The sequence below is a fragment of the Pseudorasbora parva genome, chromosome 19 (genome assembly GCF_024679245.1).
Source record: "Pseudorasbora parva isolate DD20220531a chromosome 19, ASM2467924v1, whole genome shotgun sequence".
Classification (NCBI taxonomy): Eukaryota; Metazoa; Chordata; class Actinopteri; order Cypriniformes; family Gobionidae; genus Pseudorasbora; species Pseudorasbora parva.
Window position 1 is genome coordinate 5,680,395 of NC_090190.1, and position 20,164 is coordinate 5,700,558.

The following is a 20,164-nucleotide window of genomic DNA, read 5'->3' on the forward strand; positions in this document are numbered from 1 at the left end:
TCGTGTGTGCACTTGTGGGTTTTGTTATGTTGAGCATGTGCTCGTGTCCCTGTCAGTTCCCTCCCCCTTGTTATCTGATTTGGTTAATTTGCCCCACCTGTTCTCCCTCATTATCTGCCTTGTTTGTTCCCTTTATAATCTCCTTGTGTTTGTCAGTCTGTGTTGGATCCTTGTGTAATGTCTGCGTCTCCCGTTCCCCCAGTGACTTCTGTTGGTATGTTTTGAGTTTTAGTTTATGTTCTATTATGTGTTTTGCCCCCTCGTGGGTGTTTGTTTTGTATTTATGTTTTATTTGTTATAAATATATATCCTTTTCTGCACTTGAGTCCTCGCACCATTTCCTTTGTCTGTAACGTGACAGTTATGCCCTTTATTTCTAATAAAAAATAATTTAAAAATAACTTAACAGCATATATGAATGTAAAAATGTTGGTTATATTTATTGTGTTATGTTTATTTTTTTATAAACAAATATAACTAAATAAATAAAATAATTAATAAATAATTTGATTATTTGTGTGTTTGAACAGCTGTGTGTTTTACCTTGTTTAATTTGATTAATTTGCTTTTGTTTGAAACATAGGCTACTCCTTCAAACTATTTTATTCATTAAATTTGGTTTGGCTATATAGGTTTGGTTTATGCCTAGTTTAAATCAGGTTTTGATCAGTCTAACCTAAATCTTAACCTAGCCTACTCCATTATTTATTAATATATTGTCGTTTATGACTATAGTCATTCTTGTCATAGTCATTTTCACTCTTAGAAGAAAAGGTTCTGTCGGCGCTACGTATTTGGAACCCTTAAAAGGTTATACATAAAATTATAGTTGAGTATATACTCCAAAGACCCTTTTATACTCAAAAGCTATAATGCTATAATGACAAGAAAGAACCCTTTTGGCACTCAAAAAGGGTTTTATATAGAACACTGCAAAAAAAAAAAAAAAAAATGCATTTCTTATCAAAGAAAAAAATGCATTTCCTATCTTAGCAAAAACTCTCTTAGTTTTGAGTTTTCCCAAAATAAGACAATTACTTTTGCTTGTCTAGTAAATACTTCTTGTTTTAAAATGTTTGGACTAGAAACAAGACAAAAATACCAAGTAAGAAAAGCATTTTTTGCAGTGAACCTTTTAGGGGTTCCAACTACGTAGCGCCGATAGAACCTTTTAAGGTTCTAGAACCTTTCAACACCTGCATTAATGCACTGCATGCTGCAGTGGCCTGCATTGTCTTCTTTGAGGAGGATTATGGAAACATTGACTATGACTTACATTACCTATCTCCACTTGGTGGCACCATTTCACCACTATTGCTGACTACCCTAGCCTAGACACTGTGAACGCATGCTAGCTAATTGCTCTTCATTAGGATTTAGGAGCATTAATAGTACAAATGAGCAAAATTGTTTTTCAATGATATATCATAAAATCAGCCAAGGTGCTGTCATGCGTTGTTGCCGTAAACAAACCTCAAGCACCCGCTGCAGACCCAGATGCACATGCATGGCCATTTAATTTAGTGTTTACATACTGTAAATCTGAAAATATTACACTTTTTAATGTGAAAAAATATGCAAATTAATATGCAGATTAGGACAAAACATCAATTTGGCCGGATTTAGACAGAATAGCAAAACAAACAAACAAAAAATGGCGTTGAGCTGTCTGAAAAGACATAATTAAACAAAACAATATATGTGATAATAATTCCAAACAAATTTAAGGAATCAGACATTCCTGCTGGTGAGAGGTCGATTTACATGCAATAGATCAAAAAGCCGTCGTCTTATGCCCGGTGAGCGACTTACTATCAAATAATAATCAATTTCCCTTTCCATTTGTATGTAAACATACCATAAATACCTCTATTAAGTTTTTTTTTTTTTTTGTTCTTCTGAAACTGGTTGAACGAGTTGGGGAGTAACTGCCGTCTGCTGCGCTCCTTGGCCAATGGCACTAGATCCTCCCTGCAGTGCGTAACAGCGCAATTTAGGATTTAACCAAGTCTTTGCTGCGGGGCTTAAAGCAGTCTTCAAGAGAGACGCTCGACGCTTGCACACACAATGTTAGTGTAGACTCTGTGGACCCCTATAGAGTTAGACTGCTTTTTTACGTTGTCTTATCCAAACTATGACTGGAGTATTCGACAGAAGGATTCCGAGTATTAAACCTGCAGATTTCCAAAACCCTTTTCAGCTCTCCACGATGCATCATCCATCTCAGGAATCTCCAACCCTACCGGAGTCGACAGCCACGGATTCTGGCTATTACAGCCCTGCTGGAGGAGTTCATCATGGCTATTGTTCACCGAACTCGGGCACGTATGGGAAACCTCTTAATGCCTATCAGTACCAATACCACGGAGTCAATGGATCTTCTGGAAATTACTCTGCAAAATCCTACCCTGATTACGGCTCATACTCCACAGCATATCACCAATATGCCGGGACATATAATAGGGTGCAGTCACAACCGAGCCCACAAGGTCAGTTATATTATATTTAAGCATATTATTATACAGAATAATCATTGAGAATTATTATTTAACATTATATAACTAGAGAATTAGAGTTGTTTCTTGTTATAATGTCTGAATTTAGTTTAAAAAGCTGTTGTAGTAGGCTATTGCATTTAATTCGAAATAGCTTATTTAATGCTTTACTCTGTTTAATAGAGGGGTAATAAAAAAGCGTAAAATGCATAAAGATTTTCTGACAAATTATTCTGCTTGACTTTATGCGAGTAGCAATTTTAAGGCACTGCGACACTTGACATAAATCACGGCAATAATTACCAACAATCAAGAGAGTGCGTTTCTTTCCCCGTGCATTTATAGCTATAATTTCTGTTCACCCGTCAGAAAAAGAAACAGCCGAGCCCGAAGTGAGGATGGTCAATGGAAAACCCAAGAAAGTCCGGAAGCCCCGGACCATCTACTCCAGTTTTCAGCTCGCGGCTCTACAGAGACGGTTTCAGAACACGCAATACCTCGCGCTTCCAGAGAGAGCCGAGCTCGCGGCGTCGCTGGGACTCACACAGACACAGGTTCGACGATATTTTATAATATTATTATTATTAAATAATGTTTTATTGCAATGTCTTCATGTAATACTCAAATTAGTAATAAGCCTATTTGTTATAGCCTATTAATATAAATATCAAAATGTGCTTGCTGCAGCAAATGCATGTTAGTTAGCTTTTTCCCCCCATAGATTTTACAAATTGTTAACGATATAACATAAAAAGATGAATACGTTTTGAAGTCATTGTGCATTATTTATTTGTCCCGACACTAAAAAATATATATATTTTTTTATTCTTCACAGGTGAAAATTTGGTTCCAGAACAAGAGATCAAAACTAAAGAAGATCATGAAAAACGGCGAACTGCCTCCGGAACACAGTCCCAGCTCCAGCGACCCGATGGCGTGTAACTCCCCGCAGTCTCCCGCGGTCTGGGACTCACAGGGTCCTCAGAGACCTCACCATCAGCCCCAAAATATCAACACAGTGGCATCCACGTTTCTGGAAAGCGCCAGCTCTTCTTGGTATTCCGCCGCCGGGGCGATGAATTCTCACCTTCAGGCGCCTGGCACGTTACAGCACTCGCTGGCACTCGGATCAGGAACGTTGTACTGAAATTTGTTTATTTTGTTGTATATTGGACTGGTGTTAACATTTTTTTTTTTTTTTTTTTTTGAGGAATATGCAATGTATCGATATGGCAGTCCTAGAAGAACGTGTATAATGTGTAAATTGTGTGCATGTAATTTATTGCATTTGGAAGAATTATTAAATGTTTTAAATGGACAATGGACCCAAACACTCTGAATGGTGCCTTGAATTTTGACCTCAACGCGTACATCCGACGATGTGCCAAACATTAAGGACAACCCCAAATAAATGTGTGTTTTTCTTTAATTATCAAACATTTTGTCTTCTTTAAGCTCAAAACAGATCGACGCACCGAGAACTTTGCTTTAGAGCTTATTTTTCTGTGATTTGTAAAGGGATTTTAATTTTGCAAGCCTAAGAAATGTCGAATGGAAATTATAGGTAGAGAAAACCATGATATTGTTTTAACATTTTAGGATCATGTGTTTTAGGCTGAGTCATTATTTAATGACGAAGAAATGGAAAACATTGCTTAAAAAGGGGGGAGGCTTTACTCTCGGTCCTGGTCCTCTGCTAGGCTAATATAATTAAATTAATATTCAATATATTATTGGCTAATTCCAAAACAAGTTTTAGATTTATTCATTTTTACGTTCGTGGGACTAATTTGATCCACATCTTGATTAAAACCACCCATGACGAACGAAAAATAATTGGTTGTTAGTCTGGCAAACAGTTTGCTCTGCCTTGCTGTCTTTGTGTTCCTTACAATTAGTAGCTTTGAATTGTAGTGAGGAGGCGAAGGAACGGCGCGGAGATCTGAGTCAGTCCGCATGCCTGTGGGGGCAAACCGGCTCCAGCGACCACAACCCAGCCCTGACAGATCCTCCTCCTGGAAAAATGCTGAACATCTCATTAAAACCAGTGCTAACATTTCTACAGCTGACTGCCACGGATAAATCACGAATAAGGCCACCAGGGCAAGGTGGAGATTTCTTTGTTGACTATGATAGCTATTAGGCTACTGTAGGCCTATCCTAAATAATAATAAAAATCGGCCCAGCGCAGTTTCATGGCTATTTAGCTACTGGAAAATATATTTCTACACAAGTCATTGATGATCGTTTCAATGTTCAAAATAAACAATAAATCATCACGGTTAATACCTTTAAAAAAATATTAGGCCTGTTGATGTTTTCCCACACTCAAAAATACTGGACAATTTCAACCCATGGATGGGTCAAATATTAATTTTATTTTTAAATAAAAAAATTAAATTTAACGTTTGGGTTGAAACCCAGCATTTTGTAGAGTGCATAACACCAACGAATTGGTAGGCCTAGGCTATTTGAAATGTTTTGAACACTGAAATTTTGGTTAACATTAACTAGGCTATAAAACAAACAATGTAGGCCTATGGTTTAATATAGACAGTGAAGCCTAAAAAAACAAACCAACGTGACAAATATCTACCCAATAGAAATGGCATGATCATGAGAAAATTTTAGTAGGCTAGCCTACGTAGTAGAACTAATATGCATTTTTGTTTATATCCCCTCCCCGCCCACACGCGCTCGCATACACACGCTTCACGTTCAAAACACACTCGCCATATCAACTGTAACTTTGCCTCACTTTCTATTTCACACACACAAACACGCTATCCCATGCCATTATATCGAGAGCCTTGTTAAATTCCAACTGAATATTTTCCACTCAACGAATTCACTGCAAACCGTGTATAAATAATGACAGTTAGCTTTACTGGACACCCTCAACTGTAACACTCAACAATAATTATACTTCCACCAGGATTAGCTCCATTATCATAATCTGGACATTTACAATTATCTATAATTTGCAAAGATGCGCCTGGTTCTTGATTGCAGACGGTTTTTTCCCTAGCTCACCATCTCTAAACAGTGACAGTAATAACGGCTAATTTTGCAGGCAATATATAAGAGGTGTCGGGGTGTGCAAACACTTTCACACCTGGATTTGCTTACTCAACACAAGCGGTACACAGGACCGTCCGCTTTCACAACGATATCTTTATTGAAACATTGAAACCAGATATTTTGGTCTGCCAAACTATACCTTTAGCTACCGAAGGTAAGTGTTGTTCCATTAGCCTAGCATGTTGTTTTGTTGTTGGCTAATCTGCGTGCTGCTGATGTGTGGGTGTTGTTATAAGCTGCAGTTCGACTTGTTGGGAAAGGCAGGCTATTTTACAAGAAAACGTGTGACATGTAGGAACGATGGGATCTAGTAAACCGGCGATGATTTGTATTGGTGTTTGTTTTATCGCTCTCCTTTCCATAGGCACACACACAAACTCAGAATTGTTTCTTGGTCTTGGGCTAATTCTCAGTACAACTATTGAGGATGTCGGGATACGCGGCTATATTTCTCTGTCTGTCTGTCTGTCTGTCAGTCAGTCAGGGGGCCTAGCATAGGCTATGTGTTGGGGCCTTAACTCCCACAAACAGCCTACATTTTATTTTATTGTGTTATGCTGAATTATTTATGATTACTCCAAAAATATGATTTTTTTTTTAGTATTTTAAATTTGCAAATTATATATTTTAGACATTAGGCTACTGTGCAGATTGCTAAAAAAACACAAAAACAATGACACGTGTGTTTTTGACTGACCAATTTTAAGATATATAGCTATATGTTATGTTCTTATAGGCAGAGCAAACATTTAAATGAACCATCCCAATCCGCTGATGAGGAAACCTTTTTAGAAAATCAAGCCCCATTCTCTGCGGCTGGGGCATCCACGATTTGACAGCTGCAGGGGCTTCTCGTCTCCCTATTCAACATTGTAATTTTAGATAATATCCCAAGCGTTCACTCTCCTCGGCAATTTGTACATGAATAACCGAATAATTTCATCTTTTGTTTCGTCTTTGCCACTTCAAATCCAAATAAAGATGCCTTTTAGTATTAAAAGTGGTAGAAAATTACAGGTAATTATCTTTGACGGTAAAAACGCTGTAATCAGCGGGCTACATCAAAAATTACCCTAATTATGTCTGCATTTATGAGAATGGAAAAAAACCCTCTCTTGGATAAAACCCATAAATTGTCCCAAATATCTCCTTCATATTGAACGAGACTGCAGCTGGATGCTTTGTTCAGGATCGATCCTGTGGCGAAAGGCATTCAGCGTCTCGCAGATCAAGGCAGAGAGAAAGGGGAAAAACATTTTGTCAATACCTTAATAATTGAGCTAGAGAATGACAAGATGGACAAGATGCAGCTCTTTTCTGTAGGAAAAACACTTTGAGAAACCACCAACTCGGGTAAGCCATTTTGTTACTGCTTCATGTCTTAAAATACTATAATGTAGGCTAGAGGTGATTATTTTCAAATTACCGTGCAAATTGTTTCTTGGTCTTATTTTTTTAATATAGCCTATTTTATAAAGGAATGTTTTCAATGCAGATTATTCCAATAACTGATTTTGAAAAGCATGTCTTTCATAATATCTCCTAAAAAGAAAGGCACGACACGTTGCTTGAAGTCATGGTTTACTCCATTTATGACAAAACATAAAAAGTTTTTAACAACTAAAATCGGACAGTATATTTACAATCAAACTGCTTTTGTTTGCATGATCAAAAACATAAACGCAGGTTTGAGTTCGTTTTCAAATGCGACTAAAGCGCGACAAAACGTTTCGCTTCATGTCCCAATGATGATTGTGTTTGATTACAGCCAAACGTGAGAACAGATTTTTAATAAATCCGTTTAAGATGCTACTGACATTTAGTTCCTTGTCGAGCTTCGCCACACCACGTCTTCATCCTTCAAAAGAAATCGTCCCCTTAATAGATTAGAATAGGTCTCTATTAGGGATGTTAAACGTCTGGGCGAAGACAAGATGTCAACGTCAAGGCCTCTGGCCTAAAACAGAGCTATAGTTGCCTATCTCTGCATGGCATCCTGATGAGGCGACGAATACCAGTGTGAGTAACCGGGCATGTAGCTGTTAGCAGACATGTTTACTCCTTTAGAGGAGGCTGAGACGTCCCAGATAGGCGGAATGGCTGGAGAGCGCGGGGACAGAGCGATGGAGCCGGGCAAAGTGTCACTCTCGTGAGGGTTACCGCCTTGTTTCAACAACTTCTTGAACTTGGACCTTTTGTTTTGAAACCATATCTTTACCTGAAAAGAAATACAATAAAAAAATCGGGTTATCTGTAAATTGAAGAAAGTGTCTAATTTAGTTAACATTATTTTTTTTGTCATCTAGGCACAAATAGGTCCATCTTTATTACTAACACAAATCAAAATGAAAAGCATAAATCACTATTAAATTCAAACGAGTCCACATTTCATCTGTCTGTAAATTAGAAGCACAAATCACAATTAAATGCAAATGAGTCCACATCTCACCTGTGTCTGTGTGAGCCCGAGAGAGGCAGCCAGTTCCGCGCGCTCTGGTAACGCCAGGTATTGGGTCTGCTGGAACCGGTGATTTAATGCCTGGAGCTGCAAACTGGAATAAATCGTCCTCGGTTTTCTGATCTTTTTGCCTTTTCCGTTGAAACGTATTTCTCCGTTTTCAATCACTGTTGTTTTCTGCTGTTCTGAAAAGGGTGAATATTGTGGAATGATTCCCGCACATAAATATTTATAAGAAATTGAAATTTTTTTTTTTTTTTTTTTTTGGACAAACACATTATACAATCGGTTACGTTCTTTCAAGCATTATATAGCATAATTACATTGTCTGTCATATTTAGGAAATTGCATGTAGTGACATGTCGAGACTGAGACAATTAGATGCTAATTATAATTTGCAATGGTGGGTAGAATCATTGGCGGAACGCAGTAAATCATTTTGAGAACACCGTTTTGCTGACATAAGACGTGCAAAACTAGGCGAGAACAAAGGGGAACGGGTAAGGTGCCGTAGATAAGAACTTTGAATGTACATTTCATCGACATGCGGCTTTCCACGTAGCTATAGTTCAACAATGAAAACAGAGCTGTATCTCGACTCTTACCTGTGGCGTCTAACCTGGTCTGTGCTCCGCTGGCGTTACTGTGGTAAGACGGCAAGTACGGACTGTGGTGGGGATGGCTTACATAGGAGTAAGGTAGCGACCTGTTATAGGAGTTCGAGCCGGAGTACGGAGAGCTGTCGTGCTGATGATGATGATGATGAGACCCGGAATGGAGACAGTGGAGCGGATAATGGCTGGCGGCCATCGACGGGGAGCTCTGTTGTGAGTGCGATTGCTGTCCAAACTCCATGAAAGCAGATTTTGACGAGTCTTGAGCCTCCAGACCGTCAGCCATCGTAGTCATGGTCATCATCAAATTTTCTGCTTTGAGAGCACTTACCCCCTATCTCTGAAGTCCCAAATGAGTCCGTGTTCGTTTCTTTCTCTCCTTGGATAGGGGATATTGCGTTATTACCTCCACAATTTATCCTTTTTTGTCCTGTAATTCTCACGCGGTATGGTGGAAGGTGGGCTTGAGTAAAGGCAGAGATTTTAAGGTGGATTCTGTTAAATTTGAGTCCTTGCTTCCAGACTTGATGCAGCCACTACAAGTAAAATGGTTTGTCTCCAAAGGGCAGCGCCTTCCGATTGGTCATTCAACCTAACGTCATCAGTTCTCTGCTTTAGCTGAGACTTCACAGTGAGTTAACCTACCTTAACAGCTCCCACCGTAGCCATAACCATGTGGAGAATAATAATGCTGGGATATCCCTCTGATATTCACAAAATTCCCACTCAGATATAGGCTACGACTCCGTATAGACAATGCGCTCGCGCTGCCATCGAAGTAGGCTAATTAATCGCGTGGTTCGTAACCGCAGCTGAGATGGCAAATAACGCCTAGTCTACAAACCGCAAGAACACCACACAAATCGAATCGTTTTAGGTAGGCTAGCGCGAATATAGTGGCATATGTAGGCTTCAACTAAAAAGCCTGTTATATGCAAATGTCTCAATGCATTTATAAAACAGCGGAACCCACAACAGTAAAATAATAATAAAGGCAAATACAAACACATAGCATCATTTAGGTGTTTTACAGTAGCCTATAGAATAAAAATATAAACACATTAGGTTAAAATATGCGATGTCTAGTTGTAAGCCTCTTCAGAGAGGATGCACGTGAACTATAAACACGCCAGATATGGTCTGGTTTAATTAAGCCCCAGTCACTGAAAGGCCCGGGTTAGTGACAGCCTTTCCTCGTAGTAATCACGAGCCAGTCACAGTTGAAAATATATGCAAATTACGAGTGCAGTTTGTGGTTTGGCAAATCGCGATCACATTATAAACCACGATGTAAATATACCCTAGAACTGCAAGGCTTTCTTCATTCTCATTTCACTCAATTTTTATTTTATAGACAACGAGTTTCCTCATGATATGGCATAAATTTACTTTAAATGGTAATGAAAAAGCAATTACGCTCGCAATCAGTTATATCCAAATCCTCTTTGATTATCCGTTACTGGTGCTATAAAATTAAGAACAATTCGTCTGTAATGATTATGGACCTTGTTTATTTTGGGAGGTGGATTAAAAGTGGATATAGCATAAATTATCCGCTAATTATACACCAGTGTCGCCTCAATTATCCTCTTATCAAAAATGGTAGCCCTAAATGCAGCATTTAGTTTCAATTTTCTCCCTTTCTGTAACAAGAACTGCGTACCTTGCTATTATTACCAGGGATGTTATTTACTTTGCCGGATTTAAGAGTGCACAAGCGGCGTATATAACCATTTTCCATGGTGGACTGAACTTGGGAGAGACAGAAAGGCATTTGGTCGCTCTGAAAGCTTGTGGATTTCTGCTTATAGTCGAGATATCAAACATTTTCGAGCTCAAACGAATTGTGCATGCAGGTAAGAGGAAACGTGCATTGTTTGAGCAATTTAATATTTCCTTAATGTGTGAATTTTGGTTTCTTCACGATTTTATAAAAAGCTGTCATGATTTGATTAAATGCATTCGTGATCAGGAATTTGATTGATTATTGCTGCATGATCATCAGTGTGAAAGTTGTCAAGCAAGTGAGAGGAGCGAAACCAGACACATATAGCCATGGCATGGTACAAACAAATCTTCCAATTATGCTTTCTTGCTGGCATTTTAAGTGCTTAATTGATCGAGAATTTATGGTTTGGTATCCTACCTTTAAAATGACATCCTTTTATACAACCCGCGCTGTCACTTTATATTTGAGAGTGACGGACATAATATTTCCACGGACTGATCTAAGGAATGATAATTTTGATACAAATTCTACAACAAATCTGTAAATCTTTTTCAGCATCTCGACCACAGGACGCTCAATTACAACTCAACAGCTTATATTTACAAGCTGTTGAATGATCGTAAATGGTGTTGTAGGCTACATAACTTGTATTCCAGTATCTAAAATGGGGGGAATGCGCAGGAATAGAAAAAAAGGTGTTGATAATGTTAAAATGGACAAATAAATTACTCTTGAATATAAAAATATTTTGGTATCATAATGCCATCTAATTTAACCAAAACAAAACTCGTTAGTAAGCTATTGCTAAAAAACATTTTTTCTTTAGGTTAAATAAAAATGTGTGTTAACTGTGTTGCATTATTTTGTTGCTGAGAATACTAAGAATATTATAGCAAAGCACGCATGCAAACCCATAGGCATCATATTACAAATCTGTCAAGAATAAAAAGAAAGAGGGGATGTGTGTGGACATGCCGTCGCTCGAGTGCATCCATGTAGTCCTATCTGAGCCTTAACACAAAACTAGTTTGAAATGTCTCCATTCCGAAACGCGCAGGACCTTCTTGTCATTGGTCCGGACAAGCATGCTGGCCGGCTCGGATTCTAAAGCGTTGCCAGTTCGGTAGAGGCGGCTGAACGTGCGCTGCTCTCCCCAAACTCACAGACACCCAGGCGTCTCCGGATCTCCACGGCTGCTGAGCAGAGGAAGTGGCGAGGCAAAGCGAAGGCAGATGGATAGCACGCGCAGCTGTCGGCATTCTGCACGAGATCACTACAATAGAAATCAAGAGAGGAGAACACATATCACCACACCCCTGCCTGCCATTTAAGCACATATTAAAGCACGTATTGTTTATAAATGCACGCTAAATATTTAACTTATATTCAGAGAATGTGCTTAATTTATTGGAAGTCAATGCAAATGAAGTTAAATAAGCTAAAGACAAAAAAGAAACAGGCGAAAGGGTTGTCGGCTACCTATTAAATATGCATAAATTCGATTCAAACATTTCAAATATTTTTTAACAAATAGTCACTTGATCATTATTAATGTTTGAAATGGTATAAAACTGACCACAAAGCAAGAGCCTATCGAATTGTATTGGCTTACTTAAGACTTGCTGCGTTTCCGAGCTGTTAATTATCGCGTCATATATTCATTCTTGCAAAACGCTCCACCTGACTGGCTGGTGGGTTGATTAATTTAGCCTTTAACTTCATACTTGGTCACGGTTTGCTGACCATGGTTTAAAGAGCACAATTGCCCATTTTTTATAGCCATAAGCAAATTAACCAACAGGCCTATATAAATGTCATTGTGTCTGCGTATTTGACTGCATCGGCTATTTCATCCCAATTCATCCCGTTTGTTTATGTCTAGAAAATAAGAACATAAGGTTGGATACTGCAATGTTCAATGCAAAATTGCAGCCAGCATAGATGCGCATGCACGTTGCCTCACATTAATTTCCAGTTCATCCAAATGAAGGTGGCTCTGCTGAAATATCTTTTATCTTTTGAGAAGGTTGTACTATTGAGAACAGTGGGATTTTTCGTGGTTCTTTTTCGACTTAATAGAAGACATTATTAGCTCTGACAGCACACGGCTCAGGTCTGGGGGAGAGGATTTTCTAGAGAGATGACAGACAGGAAGGCCAGCAATCACAGGCTTTTTTATCCGAATGTACTGTTCGATGCCGTTTATCCCTGATGATAGAAAATTGCTCTGTTGCCAGGACGCGGCTGCTGAAATAGAGGGCAAGAGCAACATTTCCATTTTCCAGTTTGAAAGCCATTGAAATGAATTAGTAAAATGAAGAAAAAAAATCCCGCGGTAAACAAAGAGGGGCAAACAAAGATACACTTTATTTCCTTGCGCCGAGCCTCCTTTCATTTTGTAAATTTTCGTTAGCTGCTTTTCTGAGGCTTTCAATACACTGAATTCAAAATAATGCCCCCCTGATGTGCATCGGATATAATTATTACACATTTTCAATAAATTCTCAAATCTAAAGCAAAGTGCAATTTGCTCCTGTTCAAATATTCCTGTTTACAATAGCCTATCACTTCATTAATTTTGAAGGTCCATTGAAATATTTGCACATTCATTAAATTCATACAACAATAAAATATAGGCTAGGCATTCTAAATTAATAATTTCGACAAGTGGCTTGCATGTCATTCGCCTCGTATTGATAATATTTCTAAACGTGTAATCCACAAAGTCTCGGGGAGGGGTTTGTCAGAATATTACTTGTTATGACAGTTTGAAAACACACCCAACGAATAGTGGGTTTACGTGTCATGACAGACACATGCTTTATTGTTATTTGGGTGTGCAGTGGCCGACCACAACATGCGCATGTGGTAAACAATCGCGCGGGGGAAAAGATGCGCGAATAACCAACACTCCCTGTCCAGACATTTCACAGGTGGAAAAAAGCCAAGATTAGCTACAAGACAACCATATAATCATAATTTTGATAAGCAACAGCACCAGTTGTCATTACTCGCCAAAACGGGGGAAACTCGTAAATATTAACAGCAGGAGATCAGCATTTTCATGCGTGACAGTAGCCTGTAAATGTTAAACCGACGTACAACAAAATAAGAATGATAGCCTAATAATAATAATAATATAAAACAATTCCAAAATATATAATAATAATAAAAAAAAAAATCAACGCTATAGTACAGATAGAATTAAAAATGGAGTAAGAAAATAATTGATCAAAACAACACTCATTTATTCACATTCACACTGATTTCTTTGATCTCAAAAAGCGGGTGAAATCAATGGATAGCTATTAATATTTACATGAAACGGAGATCATGTGTCCTTGGAAGGATAGTATTTTGCATATGAATCTTTGCATGCAGGTTGTATTCATTTAAGTAAAACATTTTGCAGTTACACGTTTACCTTGAATGCCATGTCTGCATTGTCTGAACATATAGCTTATGTCCTGCAGTATATTTTCCTGAGCTATTTATCCACCCATAGTCATTATTTATAATCATTGCTATTAGCTGGCTCTGATAGATTTTGATCTTTGATTGAAGCTGGTCCAGCTAATCTGATTCGAGGGACTATGGGTACGGGTTCTTTGTGTGTTAATCATGTATCCATACAACATAGCAATTGTATTTGCTTAATTGTGTGCTTATATTTAGATTTTTTCTTTCTTTTTGGACTCAGCTGAGAATTGCATTGTCAAACAACAAGGATACAAGTAATGCCTTAAAAGGCATTATAAATTACAAATCTATATATTTTAAAATAATGCTGTAGCTCATGGCATTTGGTGGGCTGATGTTGCGTGTGATTTAAGAAGTTTCCCTGATCTGAATTTCTGTCAGGTGAGGAAGTGGCACAAACAATGAAGCACAGACAATAATAGTTTTCCTGAAACCCAAGAACAGTGAGTTTGATGAGGCGTAAAAACGGCACAGAAAAAAAGTCACACCTGGAGAACCGCCTTGTTCCTACACCACATTCATTCTCCTGCCATGGTTCACATGAAAACCAGTCTGCAGGAGCTGTGTGCCTTTCTCAAGCTCCTGTTCATGGCGTAATAATCACAAATGACGAAAAATAACACAAAGACTGCCTGAAACTACAAACTTCCACATTCGAGCTGATGATGAACATTTGAAGTGCACTCAACAAAAGGTTCTGCGGGAGCTAAAGACTGTGAAGCCAAAGAATGGCTGGCCGCCAAAAATTAATGCTTAAAAACACTAGCTGTTTAATATAGCCATATTAGTAGATTACTGAAATATTCAACTCCAAGTATGAAATGGCAAGTCCCTTATACATTAAGTAATAAGTGAGGTTTTATGCATTTTATCAGACCCTCTATTAAGCATATTCAGGTGTATAAAAACATTAGTCTCAGGATTTGTGTCTGTTTTTGCATAGTAATGATGAATTAATGGCGGTAAGGTTAATGGAGGACACACCATCTCTTCCATTTATTGCAGATTAAATGCTGTGAAGGTACTTTTTTGTGTAGATAGATTTTTTTTTTAAAAATAAACAAAAACTTACATAATAAAAGAATAAGCCCTATATCTTGGCCTTGTGTGCAGTAACATTAACACCACAAGTGTACGAACAGACGCAAACAAAACAAATAACAGCGTGCAAATTCAATCTGTGAATTTATTCATAAGATCATTTTAACAAATGTTAAAGCTCATACAAGCTTGTAAATGCTGCGCAAAACAAATCCCCTTCAGCATTTATTTTCATAAACTTAAACAGCCATTTCAGTTGAAGGGGTTTAGGCTTTTCCCATTTTACCAAAACACACGCCGGCAATCACAGCGATAACTGCTCTTGGAAATGCATTAAACCATAGAGCTCATTCAATCAATGTAAGGAGAGGGTGTTCAAAAGAATGCTGAATATACAGTGAAATAATTCTACAGGATGATCGTACAAAAGTAAAGAAGCTTTCCACACACTACACGAAAGCTGGCATAGAAATAACAGAGATGCAGGTATGTTTTCATGCGGGCTAGATTTGTGTGGGGGGACTGGGGGAGGGTGTTGAGCCGAAAATCATCTCCATATAGAGCAGCAAAGATGAAGGACAGTGGGAACGTTGTTCGTGTTTGGATCTGGATCAAAATGGATCTGATCACACCAGACTTGGACATGTGGCGGTTTGAATGGCATGGCAGGGGTGGTGAGCTGTCAATCTCAAGCCCTCATGCTCGCCTCAACCGCTTTCCTTCTTTTCCGAAAGCCAGCAGACCAGCGTAGGAAGAAGGCGAGTGTTTGTGAAGTCCGAATTCAAGAAAATCCAGCATCGTTTGATGTTTCACAGCTGGCCTTCAATAAATATTTCTTTCATAGTGAAAAATGTAGCTTTAAACTATGATATATATATATTTTTTTTAAACTGAGGATTTGATAACAATGATTGCTTTGTACAAAAACATCACCTCACTGCATAATCAGGTGGGAGTGTAAATGTGCTTCCTAAATAACAATGGAAACCTGGATGAAACAATGTTATTGTTTTGTTTGACGTGCCTGCTTTAGTATTCTATTGAGTGAATATGAAGGACCTCATACACGTCCTCTCCTCTCCTCTCCTCTCCTCTCCTCTCCTCTCCTCTCCTCTCCTCTCCTCTCCTCTCCTCTCCTCTCCTCTCCTCTCCTCTCCTCTCCTCTCCTCTCCTCTCCTCTCCTCCAGCTGCAGGGAGTGAGATATGACCAGAGAATTGGCCTCTGGGAGAGCAGCAAGCCATCCTGGTGCTATTAGGCTCGTGGCTAATAATAGGTGTTTCAGTCCGGGGGAAGATCAATCAGGGGGAATCATGGGGAATGTTCTGAGGAGCGCTTTTACACATCTGTCCAGATGGATGAAATTACACTTGTCTGTTTTTAGTTGCATTACTCCCAAATTGGCTGTCTACTTTTTTCTCTCTTTCTCTCACTCTCCCCTCATTCATGTGTCAGTGGTCTACTAAAAGGATTCGGCACTAAACTCCCTGTCATTTTGGTCTTTCCTCGCTCGCTCTGCCCTGTCTGCCCAGTCACCTTATTTACGTTCTTGCATTCTGAAAGCTGGATGTTAAAAACAATGAATATTCAACACGCGCAAAAAAGGAACAAATTAAAGCTCATGTAAAAATAAAACTCTGCCATGTTAGTTGTTTTATAATACTTGTGGATAATGGTAAATTTGATTTATGTCATTAACAATAAAAAAGTAAATTTAAGCTGAGCAAGAACACTAATTAATACAGTTGCTAAAACAAAATGACACTTAGTCTGTTGAGGTTTTTGCTGTAAAATAGAAATTACATTATATACAAACTACAAAGTGGGTTCTTTAAGCCTGAAACCGCTTGTGTGTGTGTGTATGTGTGTATGTAGTTATACAGAAATTTGTATAACTACATGGGTATTACACATTACACTATAAATGTGGTTTATGAGGACATTTCAAAAAATACTAAATTATGTTTTTTTGAGAAAGTAAATATGCAGAATGTTTCCTGTAATGAGTAGGTTTAGGGGCAGGGGCAGTGTAGAGGGATAGAAAATACGGTTTGCACGGTATAAAAACCATAACGCCTATGGAGAGACCCTGTAAACCACATAGACCAACAAATATTTAAGATTTATAGTTCACTTATTATGCCAAAATCTTTTTATTAAAGCGAAAGTAAAAATGGGAAAATATTGTTCTATAATCGTTGTATTATACAAAAGGTGGTAATACTTTATTTTACAATGACCTCGTACACATTACATGGAAATTATGCATAACCTTAAACCAAACCTTAACCCTAACCCTATAGTAAGTAAATTTAGTTAATTAATGTTACTCAGTACTTAAATGTATGTTTACACTGTAACAATGTCACCTTAAAATAAAGAGTAATCCAAAAGGTAAAATTTCCTGGTTAAACTTTATTTTAAGGTGTCCTTGTTACAGTGTAATAATACTGAGTAATAATATTACCTACATGTATTTACTATAGGATTAGGGTGTTGTTGTGGGTTAGTTGCGTATATTTGTGCACAATTTATTGTAATTCCTAGTAACAACCTGTAACATGAAACAAGGCCACTATAAAATAAAGTGTTACCAATTTCATTCATGCTGACAATATAATATGCAATTAAATGTTGTATTAAAGAAGAAATGTTCCCTGGTGTTCTCAGACATTTGGACCCCCACTGTATTATCATTCATTGTTTCTATCATTAAAAAACATATAATTACATCCAGTTGCAATGTGCAGCTGCACACACAATCCCCAAGTTTCCCATCCAAAACAATGACATTTGCATGCAGTAGTTGTAGTAAATCATTAGGAAAGAAAACCCAGAGCTCAAAACCCCAAAAGCCATGTTTTTGGACCCCTATCCCTAAGAAACAGAGATTTCAAGCAAAAGGACATCATGAGAAGGTGTGAAACTGAGGCATTGAAATCCTGACCTGCAGTAACCCTTGAATAGGTGAGTGCACTAGCTGAGGAGGTAACCACATGCTGGATGGGCCGCTTGCAACGCAGCACCGGCAGTTATCCAGCACAATGTGTCAGTCAGAGAGTGGGGCATAGAGACTGAGAGGGGTCATTTACAGACTACCAAACAGCTGTATGCATCTGCGCTTCCCAACCAAGACGCCTGACAGCTCGAAATATTTGATACTTGAAAGCGGCTGCTAGGCAAGTTGTATTGAATTAGCCTTTTTCATATTACACCCTCCTGAGTTCCTAAACGGACCGATGTCACTTCTATAAAAACTCAGAGACTGATTTGCTTGTGGCGTGCATTTGTATAAGCATCTCCGCCGTAGTCACAATGGGCTCACGCACACAATACGAGCACTCAGAGAAATTACCTCTTAAGAAAGACACAGCGGGATGCTTTTTATCAGCGAAAATGAATACTGTACATCATAGTTGATTCTAAGCCTGCAGAGAACCTGATTTGAGATGTTCTCCTATTTTTGATTGCCCAACATTGAGAGATATTTCAAGCACTGAGAAGAAAGACGCAAGCTCGATGACCAGAGGAAGAAAATCAAGGCTCCCCAATGTGTTACTGCTGGCAACGGGGGGAAAATTAGCATTGACATATAAGCGAGGCCACGGAAAGGCCTCTGAGTATTTTACAGCTTGAAATGTGACAATCAAAGTAGATGTAAAGACATGCTCCTTGTTCTATTTATATTGAAATCAGCTTCTTTTATATTTCCAGAAGGAAGAGCGGCAGACTTATAATGTATGTATTTTGTTCATTTCACCGTGCCGCACGTCGCGGCTGTGATGCCCGTGCTCTCATGTTTGCCCCCCGCTGTGGTAAACAGAATGCGACTCTCATAGCGGATGCATTTCAGGCCACTCACAACACGCTAGTGAGGCTGACATGGCCTCCCTCATTTTCCACCACAAAATTCAGCTCTCACGATTGCCAACACACATAATGATAGCGTCTCCCAGAGTCACTGAGGTGTCCCACTGACGCGCCAATATTCTCTCTGTCATATTGCAGGAAATTCAGCGGCGACTACCCAGGAGATCCTGCCGTCTATACATGCATCAGAAGTTGTTTTGTTAATCGAAATAAAGGGCGGATTGCATGATCCAAGGCTCGGAGCGGCTCGCTGTTTCCTCTCATTACAAGACGGCCTTACCAGTGAGAAGGAATATGCATGAACACATTAAAAGGTAATGAGGAAGCTGTCAGGAGAGGGTTGCTCGGGGCAAAGCTTGGCATCGGAGAGCTTTCAGAGCGCTACGTGATGGACTTGTCATCTCAGCACGAGAAGCAAAAAGGGGTGGAGTTCAACCGCACGGACAGCGGCATCTCACTTCGTATTGAATATGCTAATGTTCTGTATTTTAACTGCTAAATTAAAAACAATATCAAATATGAATTTTGTCCTTTCTCAAGTATCTCAAGTCATCAAATGTCTGGTTACCAACATTCTTTAAAATTATGGATGCACAAATATAAAAAGTTTGGCCGAAACCAATAACCGAACATTTTGGTGATAACTGATTTATTGGTCGATAAATCTCAATTCAATTTTTTATATAATTTTGAGAGCCTAATTACAAAAACAAAAGTCTCACCATTGAAAGCCCCATTGACTGTATCAAACACAATTATAATTTTTTCATCATAATTTTTTGTAGCCTATATGAATAACTTGTGCTGTTTATGTTGCACTGAACTATATTTTCCTTTTTACAGTGATTTCAATCATATTTCAAGCAATTCAAAACCATCATGACGAACATGGTCTCAGCTGAAGGAAATATCCATTTTTTATTAGCTTTAATACATTGGTTATATTTTCTTATCAGGCCGATAACATTAAACATGAACGTAAAAAAAAATGTCTCCAATTGAAAATTTTCTAGTGACTGATCACATCTGAATTTTTGAAATTCTGTGAATTCTGTTTAAATCACAGAAATTTAATTCGGCCAACTGAAAAATTTAGATGTGATCAGTCACTAGAAAATTTTCAATTGGAGACCCGAATTTGTGTGTATATCAGCTGATAAAGAGAAGTTGGACCGATATATCACGCATCACTACTTTATATTTGCAGGCCGATAACCGATAAATATTGGCCGATAACTTTTAAAATTTGAATCCAATTTTAAGAGCCTGATTACAAAAACAAAAGTCTCACCATTAAAAGCCAAACGCAATCCTAATGATGTTCTCATTATAATTATGTAGATTACCTGACTGTATTTAATCTATTCAATCAAAGTGATTCCAAACCAACACGATCTC

The 20,164-nt window shown here is 38.4% G+C and overlaps 2 protein-coding genes and 1 long non-coding RNA gene across 4 annotated transcripts; 2 read left to right on the forward strand and 1 right to left on the reverse strand.

Moving 5' to 3' along the window:
• The first annotated feature begins 2,028 nt into the window (after positions 1–2,028).
• On the forward strand, positions 2,029–3,932 carry dlx5a (distal-less homeobox 5a). Of its 2 annotated transcripts, none has more exons than XM_067425661.1 (3): positions 2,029–2,489; positions 2,841–3,049; positions 3,331–3,932. In XM_067425661.1, the coding sequence occupies exons 1-3, from the start codon at positions 2,135–2,137 to the stop codon at positions 3,640–3,642; spliced, it is 876 nt and encodes a 291-aa protein (XP_067281762.1). In that variant the 5' UTR covers positions 2,029–2,134; the 3' UTR covers positions 3,643–3,932. The 2 variants fall into 2 exon arrangements, with proteins under 2 accessions (XP_067281762.1, XP_067281763.1); XM_067425662.1 differs by having other exon boundaries at positions 2,865–3,049.
• Positions 3,933–6,749: 2,817 nt separating this feature from the next.
• Positions 6,750–19,289, forward strand: LOC137048253 (uncharacterized). The gene is made up of 2 exons (XR_010899349.1): positions 6,750–6,929; positions 18,905–19,289. It is a non-coding gene; the product is annotated as an uncharacterized lncRNA (long non-coding RNA).
• On the reverse strand, positions 7,158–10,502 carry dlx6a (distal-less homeobox 6a). The gene is made up of 3 exons (XM_067426331.1): positions 8,640–10,502; positions 8,026–8,219; positions 7,158–7,794 (listed from the first exon to the last, which is right to left on the reverse strand). Exons 1-3 carry the CDS (start codon positions 8,950–8,952, stop codon positions 7,555–7,557), a joined length of 747 nt encoding a protein of 248 aa, XP_067282432.1. The 5' UTR covers positions 8,953–10,502; the 3' UTR covers positions 7,158–7,554.
• Positions 19,290–20,164: the final 875 nt, after the last annotated feature.